This window comes from Heterodontus francisci, chromosome 27, assembly GCF_036365525.1.
Source record: "Heterodontus francisci isolate sHetFra1 chromosome 27, sHetFra1.hap1, whole genome shotgun sequence".
Taxonomy (NCBI): Eukaryota; Metazoa; Chordata; class Chondrichthyes; order Heterodontiformes; family Heterodontidae; genus Heterodontus; species Heterodontus francisci.
The window spans coordinates 7626707-7644743 of NC_090397.1; the positions used below are offsets into that span (position 1 = coordinate 7626707).

The following is an 18037-nucleotide window of genomic DNA, read 5'->3' on the forward strand; positions in this document are numbered from 1 at the left end:
CCTGAACTTAAGTCATCCCTCTCTGTGGCCCTAAAACCACCATTAATTAACAGAGCTACCCCTCCACCTTTTCCGAGCTTCCTGTCCTTCCTAAATGTCATGTACCCTTCAATATTCAAGTCCCAATCTATGTCACCCTGCAACCATGTCCCTATCATGGCTATCAGATCATACTTATTTATTTCTATTTGCGCCATTAGTTCAACTGTTTTGTTTCAAATGCTGTGTGCATTCAGATACAGAGCGTTGTCCTTTTATTATTTTTGTAACCTCTAGCCTCATCTGCTGATTTACTCTTAGATTTGTACTCACTGTCTCAGTCTGTAATTATTTCCCATAAGAACACCTTTCTCTCTTGCCTTGTCTCTATGCTTTGATTTACCATATCTTCCCAAATTTGATCCCTTGTCCCCACTATTTAGTTTAAAACCCTCTCTACTTCCCTCACTAGAACACAAGTCCCAGCATGGTTCATGTGTCCCAACGGTACAGTTCCCACTTCCCCCAGTACTGGTGCCAGTGCCCCACAAACTGGAACTCACTTCTACCACACCTGTCTTTGAGCCATGCATTCATTTCTCTAATCTTATTTGCCCTATGCCAATTTGCATGTGACTCAGGTAACAATCCAGAGATTATTACCTTTGAGGTTTTGCTTCTTAATTAGATGGCTAGTTCCTTATACTGACTATGCAAAACCTCTTTCCTTGTCCTGCCTATGTCGTTGGTACCAACATGAACCACAGTGACTGAATCCTCCCCCTCCCATGCAAGTTCCTCTCCAGCCCTGAGCAGATGTCCCGAACCCCGGCGCTGGGCAGACAACACAGCCTTCTGGATTCTCACTCTTTGCTGCAGAGGACAGTATCAATCCCCCTCACTATACTGTCCCCTACTACCACTACTTTACTTTTTACTCCCACCACTTGAACGGCTTCCTGTACCATGGTGAGTCTGCTCATTCATTGTACATTCCTCGCTCTTGTCTATACAAGCTGCAAGAACCTCAATCTTGTTGCTCAATTGTAACGGCTGCTCTACTTCCACCTTCTTGATCCCCTGACCTGCCTGACTCGTAGTCACACCCTCCTGTCTCTGAACAATGACCAAAACAGACAACTCTATCCTAAGGGGTGTGACTCCCTTCTGGAACAAAGTGTCCAGGTAACATTCCCTTTCCCTGATGCATCGCAATTTCTGCTGCTCGGCCTCCAATTCATCTACTCTGAGCCAAAGCTCTTCAAGCCACAGGCACTTACTAAAGACATGGTTGCCATGGATTGCCGTGGAATCCAGGAGCTTCCGCATACTGCAGCCACAACACATCATCTGTCATGCTATCTGTATTGTCGTAATTAAATTAAATTTATTTTTCTTAATTTATAGTTCCCCTCCTCACTGAACTCCCTCACTTACCAAATTCCCTTCTACACACTCCGTGCACTCAAGCAGCACTAAGTGCAGACGAGCTGCACTCAGAGACCCCTTAATTTATACTCTCTGAAAACAATGATGAATCAGCTTTGCTGGAGCTCAGAAACCAGTTTAAGCTAGCTACCCAATTAACTAGCTATGGCTACTCTCAGAAAGTATGTATAGCTCTCTTTAAAACTGTAAGAAAATTAATTTATCTATTAACGTAAACAGTAATTTAAGTTAATTGCTGAATTTAAACGGCGCAGTGGTTAGCACTGCAGCCTCACAGCTGCAGGGACCCGGGTTCGATTCCGGGTACTGCCTGTGTGGAGTTTGCAAGTTCTCCCTGTGTCTGCGTGGGTTTTCTCCGGGTGCTCCGGTTTCCTCCCACAAGCCAAAGACTTGCAGGTTGGTAGGTAAATTGGCCATTATAAATTGTCACTAGTATAGGTAGGTGGTAGGGAAATATAGGGACAGGTGGGGATGTTTGGTAGGAATGTAGGATTAGTATAAATGGGTGGTTGATGGTCGGCACAGACTCGGTGGGCTGAAGGGCCTGTTTCAGTGCTGTATCTCTAATCTAATCTAATCTAATCTAATCTAAACAAAAAATAAACTTTAGAGAGATTAACCCTTAAAATCTCATCACATACCAACATCCTTCTTCACACACAAGCAGCACTCCATCAGTTGCCATGGTAGGATTTGAACTCCATGTCACAGAAGCATTATCTGGGTCTGTGGGTTACTAGTCAAATAACATTACCACTAAACTACCAACCCCCTCAATTATTGTACTAACCATTACTAGTACTAAAATAAAAATGTTAAATGTTATGTGTTATGACAGCTACGAACATAGTGATGACCATTTTTGCACTGGCAGAAATATATATACATTTATGTATAAGCACAACACAGTTCAAAAGAATACTTCAAAAGTTTGCCAACCTTTTTAGATGAAGCAAAAGGAGCTGGTTTGAATATCACAGAATTGTGTGTTCTGGACAGCAAGATGGGGGCTGGTACAACATCAGTCTTCTTGTTATCTGTTGTTGATTGTTGTGTGCTTAACAAATATAGTCTCTTTTCCTCAGCTTCAGCCTTCCGTAGAAGAGTCGCAGCTTCCTGTAAAATAATCTCTTTTCTTTAAGAGGAGCTCTCAATATCAGAGACAATTTTAAAACTTAACTAATTACAAACAATTATGATTACACTGTCATTTTTTAATGTACATTTCTGTTAATTTTAAGATATTTATGTTTAAATTGTGGCCTTAAATTAACACGTACAGCTGACACTGAAGCACCTGTTTATAAACGACCACTGGTGGGAAATTCCTCAAGATTTCTTCTGCTTTGCCGAGAAAACTTCAGCAGAGGTTTAGTAGAAACCCTGTTGTCACACATTAATGGGGTTTTCGTCAAGCTTCCAATAAAGTTACGGTGAAGTAGGAGATGCCACGAGGAAATGCCCAGCATATCTCTACTTACGCTATTCAACCCTCTCATACTTCATTCAATTTAATCACGCCTGATGACATCATCAGCACTTGTTTTTCAGAAAAAAAAGTTCCCAAAAAAACACAATTCATCAGCACATTTTCTTATATGGAAGCTTCTTGTAGTTGACTGCTATAAATGCACTATTTATAGAACAGCAGCAAAACTGCAATCTAACCATTAACAGTGAGGAAAATCGACCAATATGTAAACAGAAACTTCATCAATGAAGTCACCCATAATACAGTTTGAAAATCTTTCATTCACTACGTTCCTTCTCACAAACTTTTCATAATCTAAGCTCAAAATTAGGTATCTGACATAACAAAGGCATAATGAATTACACACTACACAATTGCTATTCACCAATCAATTTGACTTTTGTATTTTGGAGTAATTTAACAAATGTTTTGCTTGGAAGACTCAACCTCTCTTGAAAGCCTAATCTTTAGAACATACAGGGCCAGAAAAAACAATTCAATCTATCTGGTCAGTCCCACAATTCAATAACAGGATACACAGTTCACTTTCTCTATCTCTTAATTGCTTTAAAAATCAACCTGAAGGTCAAAACTCCAGCTCAGCCTGTTCCATCTCTTTGAAAAGCCTGTCAGTTTTTCAATCTCTTTGAGAAGCTCTTAGAACTGAGCGCAAGAAATAGAGAAATTGATGATGTATTCCTCCTGAAAGACCTGCCTGAAACCCCGGTTGCCACATTTCTCCTGAGACACTGGAAACACCTGCCAGATAAATCCTCGATGCTGTTTGAACAAATTGCTCCAGAGAAAGATCCCCGTGACAGCTGTCTATGTGTATTTTGGACGCCAAACCAAAAGAAAGGACATCTGACATCATCTTTCCATACCTTTCCCTTTCTCTTCAAGAATTAGCAAGTATTTGGCCAAAGTATTCCTTTTTGTCTTTTTTTTTGTAACAGAGCTCTAAAAAGAAAATCTATATTTTTTTTCCGGTTAACGTGTGTGTGTGTATGTGAGGGGCTAAGACAAAAAGGAACTTACATATTTCAATCTGTGTGTCAATGCTTTGCTTCGTATCTGGTTGTGTCTTGTTTTATAATAAACTGATAATTTTGTTGTTTATTGAAGAAACCTGGTTTAGTTTAGCTTAGTTTAGTTTAGAGATACAGCACTGAAACAGGCCCTTCAGCCCACCGAGTCTGTACCGACCATCAACCACCCATTTATACTAATCCTACACTAATTCCATATTCCTACCACATCCCCACCTGTCCCTATATTTCCCTACCACCTACCTATATTAGGAGCAATTGCTAATGGCCAATTTACCTATCAACCTGCAAGTCTTTTGGCATGTGGGAGGAAACTGGAGCACCCGGAGGAAACCCACGCAGACACAGGGAGAACTTGCAAATTCCACACAGGCAGTACCCAGAATTGAACCCGGGTCGCTGGAGCTGTGAGGCTGCGGTGCTAACCACTGCGCCACTGTGCATTTTATTATATGGTGCATTTTATTCTGGGATAAAGAGTAGAGTCTATGATTGACCTTATCAGTAACTGGGGAAACATTTAAACATATGTTGTGACCTGTGGAGAAGTGCAACTAGAAAAGACAGTGCACTTCTCCCACCTCGGTCGTAACATGTTGCCATTCAGTTGGATAGTGATGAAGCTTTGGTCTTTCTAATAGAATTCCTGGATGAAATTTACAAGAATACAAAAATAACACCCTGGCAAATACCTATGAGGTCCGGCAGAATTTGAATGCTTTTGGAAAACAGATGGTCATTCCATGGAAGAATATATCATGGACTTTAAAAAATTGTACAAAAGGTTGATAAAGCTCCAGCTGGGGATTCCAGAATTGGTACTAGTGTTTAAATTATTAGATTGTATTATGGGAGGTAGCTGGTGTCCAGTTCTGAGAAAGTGACTGTTGGATCAGATGTCCACTGCCTTAAAAAATCCTGAGCAAACAATCATTTGATTCAGCCTTCATGGAAAAATTGAGGCATTCTGCTATGGCACAAAGATTACCAGGTTTCAAAATATTCCAGATACCGGATGCAAGGGTCAATGAAAAAAAAGGATTAAAGAGAAGCAGAATGGTGCTGATAGCATGTATAAGCAATCCAATTAGATCAGCAGATGAAATTGGAACATTAATAATGGGAGAATGAATCCCAGGAATGCCCAAGGAAAAGTTAATAGCTGCTTTAGATGTGACTTGGAGTATCATTATGCAGTAAATTACCCAGAACAAAGGGGCGGGGTCTTTGAAATTTCATATGAAGAAAATAGTTCTGAGGAAGAAGATGAAGATAATGATTAATATGAACAAATTATACTGGACACAAGAAATTCTAATCCTGTGAGGAATGTGTTCGTTGCAGTCTCCTTTAATTGTGCAGTATTAGATTGTACATGTACTTCAATGGTATGTTGGTTCGACTAGTTAAGCGTTATCTTGATTCACTAAGTATTGATGATCATGCAAGATTAAGGAATGTAAAAAGGACTACTTGCTTTAGAGCTGGTCATGATAACACCTTGAGGTCAGTCAGGAGTGTATTTTCCATGTAAAATAGCTGGGGTAAGCTATTTTGTAAGTATAGATGTAGGCTCTAGGGGGATACATATGCTGTCGAGTGAACCTTCCATGAAAAGGGCACAAAATAAACCTCACATGGAACACAATAAGGCAATTATTTTGGGGAATCAGTTGATCGACAGTTTACCCAATCAGGAGAGTATTATATCCCCTTAACAAAACCTGATGTTTATCATTAGATATGGGGGCAAGTATTTATGATATTGATATCAGGTGATAAGGATAAGAGAATAAAAAGCAAACTGTCTTAAAATCACATTGACAATTTTCTCACCCTACTTGTCAATGGTTAAAACTCCTGCTAAAATATTTATTTAGATACAGCACTGAAACAGGCCCTTCGGCCCACCGGGTCTGTGCCGACCATCAACCACCCATTTATACTAACTCTACATTAATCCCATTACCCTCTCACATCCTCACCTTCCCTCAATTCCCCGACCACCTACTTATACTAGGGGCAATTTATAATGGCCAATTTACCTATCAACCTGCAAGTCTTTGGCTGTGGGAGGAAACCTGAGCACCCGGCGGAAACCCACACGGTCACAAAAAGAACTTGCAAACTCCGCACAAGCAGTACCCAGAATCGAACCCAGGTCGCTGGAGCTGTGAGGCTGCGGTGCTAACCACTGTGCCACCCATATGCAAGTGTAGTTGATGTGGCGTATACAATGCTAATAGAAGAGGTTTAATAAGAATTGTGAAATCTCTAAGTATTGAAAGATGCTCCACCTCATATTCGAAGTCTTCCATTAGCACATAACTTTAGCAACTTGCCATGTATCGAAAGACGTGGAACAAAGAATTGTCTTAATCTTACATTTTGTTAACCTTGCTACAAAATTTAGTATTTCTACATTAATGTGTAGTGAGGAAAAGTAAGTTATTATGGATAAAATTATGGAAAAATGGATAGGTACTGGACTTGGGACCACAGCAAAGTTTTTGACCAATAATGGAGGTGAATTTGTTAATGAGAGGTTTAGGAACATGTGTCAGAGTATGAATATCATTGCAATCAATACAATGCCAGAGAGTACTTTTAGCAATGATCTTGGTGAAAGGAATCAAGCAGTCATTGATGACATGGTGCGTAAAATATTGCCTGATTGACCAGAGCGTAAATTTTCAACTGCCCTAGCATGAGCAGTTGAAGCAAAGAGTTTACTTCAGATAGTTGGAGAATATAGTCCTCACTAAGTAGTCCATGGATACAATCCCAAATTATCTTCTGTTCCTTGTGATAATCCTCCTGCTCCAGAAGATACTACAATTAATGTCATTTTTTTCTGAGCATTTAAATGCTTTGCATACAGGGAGACAGGCTTTATCAAGGCTGAAATATTAGAGAAAATTTCTGGAGCACTGAGGTGTTGTATTTGACCATCTGAGACCGCATTCCATTCAGGCAATTTGGTATAGTCTCAAAGAGAGAGTCATAGGGAATGGAAAAGTCCTGGTAAGGTACAAAAGGTGAAGTCACACGGGATCAGAGGTGAGCTGGCAAGATGGATATAGAATTGCCTCGGTCATAGAAGACAGAGGGTATCAGTAGATAGGTGTTTTTCTGAATGGAGGGATGTGACTAGTGGTGTTCCGCAGGGATCAGTGCTGGGACCTTTGCTGTTTGTAGTATATATAAATGATTTGGAGGAAAATGTAGCTGGTCTGATTAATAAGTTTGCGGACGACACAAAGGTTGGTGGAGTTGCGGATAATGATGAGGATTGTCAGAGGATACAGCAGGATATAGATCGGTTGGAGACTTGGGCGGAGAAATGGCAGATGGAGTTTAATCTGGACAAATGTGAGGTAATGCATTTTGGAAGGTCTAATGCAGGTGGGAGGTATATAGTAAATGGCAGAACCCTTAGGAGTATTGACAGGCAGAGAGATCTGGGCGTACAGGTCCACAGGTCACTGAAAGTGGCAACGCAGGTGGATAAGGTAGTCAAGAAGGCATAAGGCATGCTTGCCTTCATCGGTCGGGGCATAGAGTATAAAAATTGGCAAGTCATGTTGCAGCTGTACAGAACCTTAGTTAGGTCACACTTAGAATATTGCGTGCATTTCTGGTCGCCACACTACCAGAAGGACGTGGAGGCTTTGGAGAGGGTACAGAGAAGGTTTACCAGGATGTTGCCTGGTCTGGAGGACATTAGCTATGAGGAGAGGTTGGAAAAACTCGGATTGTTTTCACTGGAACGACGGAGATGGAGGGGCGACATGATTGAGGTTTACAAAGTTATGAGCGGCATGGACAGAGTGGATAGTCAGAAGCTTTTTCCCAGGGTGGAAGAGTCAGTTACTGAGGGACATAGGTTTAAGGTGCGAGGGGCAAAGTTTAGAGGGGATGTGCGAGGCAAGTTTTTTTACACAGAGGGTGGTGAGTGCCTGGAACTTGCTGCCAGGGGAGGTGGTGGAAGCAGATACGATAGCGACGTTTAAGAGACATCTTGACAAATATATGAATAGGAAGGGAATAGAGGGATATGGGCCCCGGAAGTGCAGAAGGTGTTAGTTTAAGCAGGCATCAAGATCGGCGCAGGCTTGGAGGGCTGAATGGCCTGTTCCTGTGCTGTACTGTTCTTTGTTCTTTGTACTTCATGATGATAAGACAGTACTTGTCAAACATGGCAAGCAAATTGCTAAGGTTCATACATATGATTAATTTGAATTAATTATAAAATCTCAGACGCTGAGCAATTGATAGAACAATAGCACTTCAATTACTCATGTTTTTTATGAAGGCCCTGAGCAACAGAATAAAGTAAATCAGGGGCTAGATAGGGGTAATGTGAGTGATCATGACACACATAACAGAGCTATCACACCCACAGAACAAATACCTGCAGTGGGTACAACTGTGACATATGTTCCAGAGCGAACTAATGAATGGAGAGTTGCGACCATTAGAAACGTAGAAAAATAGAAGCAGGAGTAGGCCATTCAGCCCTTCGAGCCTGCTCCGCCATTCAATACGATCATGGCTGATCATCCAAACTCAGTAACCCATTCCCACTTTCTCCCCGTATCCCTTGATCCCATTAGCCCTAAGAACTACATCTCACTCTTTCTTGAATATATTTAATGATTTGGCCTCAACTGCTTTCCATGGTAGAGAATGCCACAGGTTCACCACTTTCTGGGTGAAGAAATCTCTCCTCATCTCAGTCCTAAATGGCTTACCCCTTATCCTTAGACTGCGACCCATGGTCCTGGACTCCCCCGCCATCGAAAACATCCTTTCTGCATCTAGTCTGTTCAGTCCTGTTAGAATTTTGTAGGTTTCTATGAGATCCCCTCTCATTCTTCTAAACTCTAGCGAATATAAGCCTAAACGACCCAATCTCTCATCATACGTCAGTCCTGCCATCAACGATTGTACAGGGTGTCACTTCAGATGTTTGCCAAGTAGAATCCACTGCCTCCACAAGAGTTAGTGTTTAAGCAGCCAGAGTACTTTTAATCACCTTTTTATTTTCTTAACCTCCCAATGTAAAGGAAAATATTTCCCACTCTCATGCATAAGAAATATTATGAAACTTGCTGCACTGGAATACCCATCAGGAAGATTAGCATGTAAAGAATTGCTAGAAATAATTTCATTCATTTGACTATGTTAATAGCCCAGCGGTGGGGAGGGGAGGTGCTGCCATGGAGCCTTGCCGCCGCCGTGAAGATCGAGCCGCGCCCTCACGGTGTCGAGGTCCGTGGCGGGCCTCATCCAGAGCCATCTTCAGGCCCACCCCACCACAGAACCCGACGCCTGGGGAGAACAAAATACAGCCCAAAATTTTATGAACGTCTTTCAGTTTTATAAATCATTAAAGAACTGATAGATTTTTAAGTAATGCTTAATGTATATTAGCTGTGATTACCTGAAGAAGGCGATATTCCTTGCTGTCCAGAATCATCACTTTTTGCATTAGAAATAAGGCCTTCAACACGTTGTTCTCCTTGACTTCTTTAATGATGTCTGCCTCTGATTGGACAAAAATGAAAAGGTACTACGCAACAACTAAAAACATTACAAACTAGTTTTTAACCTGGTGTTATAATTTTCATAAGCATCCTGAATTGTATCTAATTTACCTTCCTCATATTCTATCATAAAAAGGTAAACAAAGAAACGGGAGCTGCAGTACTACAGAATTACCAGTCAGGTATCTATGTAGTAAGAAGCAGCATAACTAACAAAAATACTTCTATAACTAATAGGTTATCTTAATTATAAAATACCTAGAGCATTGTGTACAGTTTTGGCCTCCTCATCTAAGGAGGATATACCTGCCACAGAAGCAGTGCAACGAAGGTTCACCAGACTAATCCCTGGGATGGTGGGATTGTCTTATGAGGAGAGATTGAGGAAACTAAGCCTGTATTCTCCAGAATTTCAAAGAATGAAAGGTGATTTCATTGAAACTTACAGGGCATAATAGGGTGGATGTAGACAGGATGTTCCCCTGGTTGGTGAGTCTAGAATAAGGGGTAGGCCATTTAAGACTGAGATGAGGAGGAATTTCTTTGCTCAGATGGTGGTGAATCTTTGGAATTCTCTGCCCCAAAGGGCTGTGGAAGTTCAATCATTGAGCATGTTCAAGACAGAAATCAACAGATATCTGGAGACTAATGACATCAAGGGATATGAAGACAGCGGGGGAAAGTGGCGTTAAAGTAGATCATCAGCATTTATCTAATTGAATGGCGGAGCAGGCACAATGGGTTGAATGGCCTACTCCCGCTCCTATGTTCCTAATGTGTCCAGTTCCGTGCACCATACTTTAGGAAGGATGTGAAGGCTTTAAAGAGGGTACAGACAAGATATACGAGAATGGTTCCAGGAATGAGGGATCTCAGTTATGTGGATAGATTGAAGAAGCTGGGGTTATTCTCATTGGAGAAGGTTGAGAGGAGATTTGATAGAAGTGTTCAAAATAATTAGGGGTCTAAATAGAGAGAAACCATCCCCATTGGCAGACGGATCAAGAACCAGAGGACACGAATTTCAGGTGATTGGCAAAAGAACCAGCGGCGACATGAGAAAAAGCTGTTTTACAAAGCAAATGGTTAGGTTCTGAAATGCACTGCCTGAGATTGTAGTGTAGGCAGATAGAATCAGACCTTTCAAAGGGAACTGGATAAGAACCTGAAGAGAAAAAAATGGCAGGCTACAGGGAAAGGTCAGGGGAGTGAGACCAGCTGAGCTGCTCTTGCAGACAGCTGGCACAGACATGACAGGCTGAAGGACCTCCTTTTGTGCTGTAACCATTCTTTGATGCTATAATTCCTGTCCATTTTACTACTCATTTTCATGCATTACACTACAATATAAATAGTGTTTGTTGATTTCCACATACTATTCCATTTGGATTTACCTGTTGAAATGGTAAAGTCATAATTTTCATCAGCACCAATGGTTTCTTGACTGCGGTTTTTGGAATTCATTGACTCTTCAGGGGGTAAAAGAGAAACAGTTGAGGGCATCAGAGACTTATTAGTAATTTTCTGTGATTTATACCACATATATTGATTTACCAGCTCTCTTTTTTATTTGGGATTCTCACACACCACTGTTGGAACTACTTCCAAATGTTGAATTTCATGCTTCAGTCCAAATTCACTTACTACTCTGCGTTTTCTCTCATGTATTGCTTCTGCTTTTCCAGATATGTAAGAGTTTATCTTTTCTTCAACATTGTGAACAGTGACATCCTAAAGGACAACTTGTCTTTATGTAGTGCTTTATACATAGAAAAATGCCCCAAAGTGCATCCCAATTCAGGGTCAAACCAGAACAGGAGCAGTAGGGCAACTAATAGAAGTAGCCAAAGTATCTTTGAAGAAGTAAATTTGAAGAAGGCTTTTGAAGGTACAGAAAGATGCATCAAAGCAGAAGCAATTAGAAAGAAAATTTCAGCATGTGGGGGCAACATGGTTGAAATATCTGCCATCGATGCTGCAGACGAGGTGGTGGGGGGGGGGACAAGCAGGGATACAGGGTTGAAGAAGGCTGCAGAAGTTGAGTGGACTGAAGTCATGCAGGCTTTTGTTGACAAAGATAAGGATTTAACTGGTATCCCTGACAATACTCATCTGTGTTGGTCCAAGGTGCTGATATCAACAGTTAAATGCGCCAAAGGAGAAGCAGAGCACTGCCCCACAAGTAAATAGTAACTGGAGAGTCAATCAAAGAACAAAGAACAGTACAGCACAGGAACCGGCCATTCAGCCCCCCAAGCCTGCGCCGATCTTGATGCCTGCCTAAACTAACACCTTCTGCACTTCCGGGGACCATACCGCTCTATTCCCTTCCTATTCATGTATTTGTCAAGATGTCTCTTAAACGTCGCTATCGTATCTGCTTCCACCACCTTCCCTGGCAGCAAGTTCCAGGCACTCACCACCCTCTGTGTAAAAAACTTGCCTCGCACATCCCCTCTAAACTTTGCCCCTCGCACCTTAAACCTATGTCCCCTAGTAACTGACTCTTACACCCTGGGAAAAAGCTTCTGAATATCCACTCTGTCCATGCCGCTCATAACTTTGTAAACCTCTATCATGTCGCCCCTCCACCTCCGTCGTTCCAGTGAAAACAATCCGAGTTTTTCCAACCTCTCCTCATAGCTAATGCCCTCCAGACCAGGCAATATCCTGGTAAACCTCTTCTGTACCCTCTCCAAAGCCTCCACGTCCTTCTGGAAGTGTGGCGACCAGAATTGCACGCAATATTTTAAGTGTGGCCTAACTAAGGTTCTGTACAGCTGCAACATGACTTGCCAATTTTTATACTCTATGCCCCGACCGATGAAGGCAAGCATGCCGTATGCCTTCTTGACTACCTTATCCACTTGCGTTGCCACTTTCAGTGACCTGTGGACCTGTACGCCCAGATCTCTCAGCCTGTCAATACTCCTAAGCCTCAGTAATTCTGGTAATTCTGTAACTTAGGAACAGGAGTAGGACATTCAGCCTCTCGAGTTGTACCACCGTTCAAGTAGGTCATAGCTGAAATGAAATGAGATGAGGAGGGATTTCTTCACCCAGAGAGCGGTGAACCTGTGGAATTCTCTACCACGGAAAGCAGTTGAGGCCAAATCATTAAATATATTCAAGAAAGAGTCAGATATAGCTCTTAGGGTCAATGGGATTAAGCACAGGGAGAAAACGGGAACAGGTTACTGAGTTTGGTTGATCATCCATGATCGTATAGAATGGCAGAGCAGGCTCAAAGGGCCGAATGGCCTCCTCCTGCTCCTATTTTTCTGTTTCTATACAATAACTCCATCTACCAACAACAAAAACAACTTCTACTTATGTAATAAAATAGTCCAAGGTGTTTCACAGGAACAATATCAAACAAAATTTCACACTGAGACAAATAAGGAGATATTAGGTCAGATAGTAGGTTTTAAGGAACGTCTTAAAGGACGGAATTCCTGACCTCAGGATCTTGGCAGCTGAAGGCACAACCACCAATGGTGGAGTGATTAAAATCAGGGATGCTGAAGATGCCAGAATTGGAGAAGTGCAGATATCTCAGAGGGTTGTGGGGCTGGAGGGGTTTACAGAGATAGGGAGGGGTGAGGTCATGATGGAATCTGAAAATAAGGATGACAATTTTAAAATCAAGGTGTTGCTTAACCGGGAGCCAATTTAAGTCAATGAACACAGGAGTGATAGGTGAATGGGACTTGGTGCGAGTTATACACAGGCAGCAGAGGTTTGGATGACCTCAAGTTTACAGAAGGTAGAAAGTGGGAGGCCGGCCAGGGGTGGCTTGGAATCGTCACGTCTAGAGGTGGAGTCGGACAATGTTACAGAGTGCAAATTGGCGGTCTTAATGCTGGCATGGCTATGTGGTCAGATGTTCAATTCAGAGCCAAATACAACATCAAGGGCTGAATTTTATAAGCCCCCTGACATCAGGGATCATGGCAGGGGGGCCCGGATTATCCTTCCAGGAGAGGCCTGCCACGGACCTCGATGCCAGTAAGACCCCGCCCCATTTTACCAATGGCGGCAAGGCCTCATGGCGACCTCCCAGCCATATGGCGACGGAGACTTTATTTTAATATGACAATTACATTAAAATGACTGCATAAGCACCGACCTTATCCCGATGGCTGTCCCATGCCGATATTCTAGCCGGTGGCCGGAAGTCCCACAGCTGGGGATCTCTGGAGATCCGAGGTGTAATGCTGGTGGAGCAGGGGAGGAGTGGAATTTTCAGGGCAGGGTGAGGAGCGGGTAAACTGTTTCGACTGGCTGAGGGGATGATGGGAAGGATTTGAAGGGCAAAGGTAATGAAGTTCGTGGGGGAAGTTCAGGATGGGAACAACATTTTTTTTAGTGGGGAAATAACAATAAATGAAAGTGTATGGTCATGGCGGGGGTGGGGGGAGGCCTTTGATCTTTTATTAAACTTATAAATTTCCATGTCACATCCATTTCACTTTAAAAAGTAAAAACACCAACAAGGGCGTGAAGCCCTTTAAAAGTGGCACCAGCGCAATGATGCTAGATGCCATTGCCGGAGACGAAGTGCCCGCCCCCTCTATGTAATCAGGGTGGGCAATCTGCCCCCTCTATGTTAATGAGTTGCCGCACGAAATATCGCGGTGGTTCCGCGGCGCACGTGCATGCACCACGCTGTTTTTGAAGTATGCCGCCGTTCTCGCTTCAACAGCTTTTTGGGAGCGAGCGTTCCTGATTTCCACGACCCTTCGTGTAAAGAAGTGCTTCCTGACATCATCATGAATGGCCTGGCTCTAATTTAAGATTATGCCCCCTCGTTCTGGACACCTCCACCAGAGGAAATAAGATTTTCTCTATTCCCACCCCCTTAAGATAAAGGCTGGCATTGCATTTGCCTTTTTAATTAATTTTTGCACCTGTCCACGAGCTTTTAGTGATTTCTGTACTTGCACCCCTAAATCTCTGTGCTCCGCCCCAGTCCCTAATTTCTCACCATTCAGAAAATACTCTGATCTGTATTCCTTAGGTTCCAAATGGATGAACCCAGACTTCTCCATGTTGAATTCCATCTGCCACAGTTTTACACACTCACATAATCTATCAGTGTCCCTTTGCAACTTTCTGCTCCCATCTACACTATTTACTGTGCCAGTTAACTTGGCGCCATCAGCAAACTTGGATATACGGCTCTCCATTCCTTTATGTAAATCATTTAAAAATATAGTGGAAAGCCGAGGCCCAGTACAGATCCCTGAGGGACACCACTAGTCACGTCCTGCCAATTTGAGTACGTACCCAAAAGCCACTATTGGACTGAGGGGGAGATGTCACCAAAACACAGAAATAGGAAAACAACTGGAAGAAATCAGCATTCAAATTTACGAACGACCTTCACTAAGGAGCAAAAGTGGATTTTACAGCAGAATACGGATCTTATATAAGCAGCAAAGTGTCACAGAAAAATAGGCAATCAATATGCCACAGAAGAGGAAATTCCCACCTAGCAGAATTGCTGACCTCAGTTGTGCTACAGAATAGAGATCCTTTCCACAAAGGGAGAGAAGAGGAAGCAGACAGCTAGCTAAAAGTAACATTGGCTGGTGCCTAACAGCAGGTCACCTCATCCACTCTTAACGAGCAGCTGCAAGAACTGGAGAGAAATTAAGGAATCCATATTATGATAAAAATTGCTGCCACCTGACCAAAAAATAAATAAATTCTCATATATAATTTTAAATGTTACAAGATATCATTTTAATTATTATATTAGTCTATTAAATAATTAAAGATTTACAAAGTTGGAAGAGGCATTAACTAACCAAGATTTGTCTTGAGAAGTTTAAATGCCACTCTGTAATAAACCTGAATAAGCTCAAGATGTAAATCCATGATAAGACTGTGGACAGCTGTTGCTTTATAAGATTCAGCTTGTGAATCTTCATCTTGTTCTTGTAGATCTGATCGGCTGGTTGACTGGTGAATAGGCTCCTCTAACTGCAACAAAGACAAAATAAATTGAACAGTGCAACTGTTCAACATCCTGGGGGTTACCATTGACCAGAAACCGAACTGGAGTCGCCACATAAATACCGTGGCTATAAGAGCAGGTCAGAGGCTGGGAATTCTGTGACGAGTAACTCACCTCCTGACTCCCCAAAGCCTGTCCACCATCTGCAAGGCATAAGTCAGCAGTGTGATGGAATACTCTCCACTTGCCTGGATGGGTGCAGCTCCAACAACACTCAAGAAGCTCGACAACATCCAGGACAAAGCAGCCCACTCCATCTATAAACATTCACTCCCTTCACCACCGATGCACAGTGGCAGCAGTGTGTACCATCTACAAGGTGCATTGCAGCAACACATCAAGGCTCCTTAGACAGCACCTTCCAAACCCACGACCTTTACCACCTAGAAGGATAAGGGCAGCAGATGCATGGGAACACCACCACCTGCAAGTTCCCCTCCATACCACACAACATCCTGGCTTGGAACTATATCGTCATTCCTTCACTGAGGCTGGGTCAAAATCCTGGAACTCCCTTCCTAACAGCACTGTGGGTGTACCTACCTCAAATGGACTGCAGTGGTTCAAGAAAGCAGCTCACCACCACCTTCTCAAGGGCAATTAGGGATGGTCAATAAATGCTGGTCTGGCCAGCGTCATCCACATCCCATGAATGAATAAAAAAAAGGTCAAGCAAGCAATAGGAAATAATAATGTTTTGGGGTTGGTTTTTTTGCCCTTTGCCCTGGGAAAATTCCCAATCCACAGATTCAAAGGTCAGAAAACAAAGTCAGAGACTGTGGACTGGGAGCAGTTACTTGTAGGAAAGTCTACATCAGATCAGTGGGAGTCATTCAAAGAGGAAATAGTGAGAGTTCAGAGCCAACATGTACCCGTTAAGGTGAAGGGTAGGACCAACAAGTCCAGGGAACCCTGGATATCAAGGGATATAGGGGATTGGATAAGGGAAAAAAAGGAGGCTTATGGTAGATTCAGAACGCTGAAAACAGCAGAGGGACTAGAGGAGTATAGAAAGTGTAGGGGAGCAAGAGGATAACCAGGGAAAGAGTAGGGCCCATTAGGGACCAAAGTAGCGATCTGTGTGTGGAGCCGGAGGATGTAGGTGAGGTTTTAAATGATTACTTTTCATCTGTGTTCACTATGGAGAAGGACGATGTAGGTGTAGAGATCAGGGAGGGGGAATGTGATATACTTGAACATATTAGCATTGAAAGGGAGGAAGTATTAGCTGTTTTAGCGGGCTTAAAAGTGGATAAATCCCCAGGCCCAGATGAGATGTATCCCAGGCTGTTATGTGAGGCAAGGGAGGATATTGCAGGGGCTTTGACACAAATTTTCAAATCCTCTCTGGCCACAGGAGAGGTACCAGAGGATTGGAGGACAGCGAATGTGGTACCATTATTCAAGAAGGGTAGCAGGGATAAACCAGGTAATTACAGGCTGGTGAGTCTAACATCAGTAATGGGAAATGATTGGAAAATATTCTGACGGACAGGATTAATCTCCACTTGGAGAGGACGGGATTAATCAGGGAAGTCAGCACGGCTGTGTCGGGGGATTGAACTAACTTGATTGAATTTTTCGAGGTGGTGCCGAGATGTGTAGATGAGGGTAAAGCAACTGATGTAGTCTACATAGACTTCAGTAAGGCTTTTGATAAGGTCCCGCATGGGAGATTGATTAAGAAGGTAAGAGCCCAAGGGATCCAGGACAGTTTGGCAATTTGGATCCAAAATTGGCTTAGTGGCAGGAGGCAGAGGGTAATGGTCGAGGGTTGTTTTTGCGAGTGGAAGCCTGTGACCAGTGGTGTACCGCAGGGATCGGTGCTGGGACCCTTGCTGTTTGCAGTGTACATTAATGATTTAGACGTGAATATAGGAGGTATGATCAGTAAGTTCGCAGATGACATGAAAAATGGTGGTGTCGTAAATAATGAGGAGGAAAGCCTTAGATTACAGGATGATATAGATGGGCTGGTAAGATGGGCAGAGCTGTGGCAAATGGAATTTAATCCTGAGAGGTGTGAGGTGATGCATTTCGGGAGGACTAACAAGGCAAGGGAATATACAATGGATGTTAGGACCCTAGGAAGTACAGAAGGTCAGAGGGACCTTGGCGTACTTGTCCATAGATCACTGAGGGCAGCAGTACGGGTAGATAAGGTGGTTAGGAAGGCATATGGGGTACTTGCCTTCCTTAGCCGAGCCATAGAATATAAGAGCAGGGAGGTTATGATGGAGCTGTATAAAACACTAGTTAGGCCGCAGCTGGAGTACTGTGTACAGTTCTGGGCACCACACTATAGGAAGGAAGTGACTGCACTGGAGAGGGTGCAGAGGAGATTCACCAGGATGTTGCCTGGGCTGGAGCATTTCAGCTACGAAGAGAGACTGAAAAGGCTAGGGTTGTTTTACTTAGAGCAGAGAAGACTGAGGGGAGATATCATTAAGGTATACAAATTTATGAGGGGCATTGATAGGTTAGATAGGAAGAAACTTTCTCCCTTCATGGAGGGGTC

The 18037-nt window shown here is 42.8% G+C and overlaps 1 protein-coding gene across 7 annotated transcripts in view; it reads right to left on the reverse strand.

Annotated features, from left to right (window-relative positions):
• The window catches only part of LOC137384622 (cilia- and flagella-associated protein 54-like), a 712374-nt gene that overhangs the window by 518485 nt on the left and 175852 nt on the right, over window positions 1-18037 (reverse strand). For all 7 annotated transcript variants that reach the window (XM_068058759.1, XM_068058758.1, XM_068058757.1 and 4 more), the window contains 4 exons: window positions 15311-15485; window positions 10892-10966; window positions 9395-9498; window positions 2368-2544 (listed from right to left, as the gene is read on the reverse strand). In XM_068058759.1, coding sequence (XP_067914860.1) covers window positions 2368-2544; window positions 9395-9498; window positions 10892-10966; window positions 15311-15485 — 531 coding nt within the window. The remainder of the gene's footprint in view (window positions 1-2367; window positions 2545-9394; window positions 9499-10891; window positions 10967-15310; window positions 15486-18037) is intronic.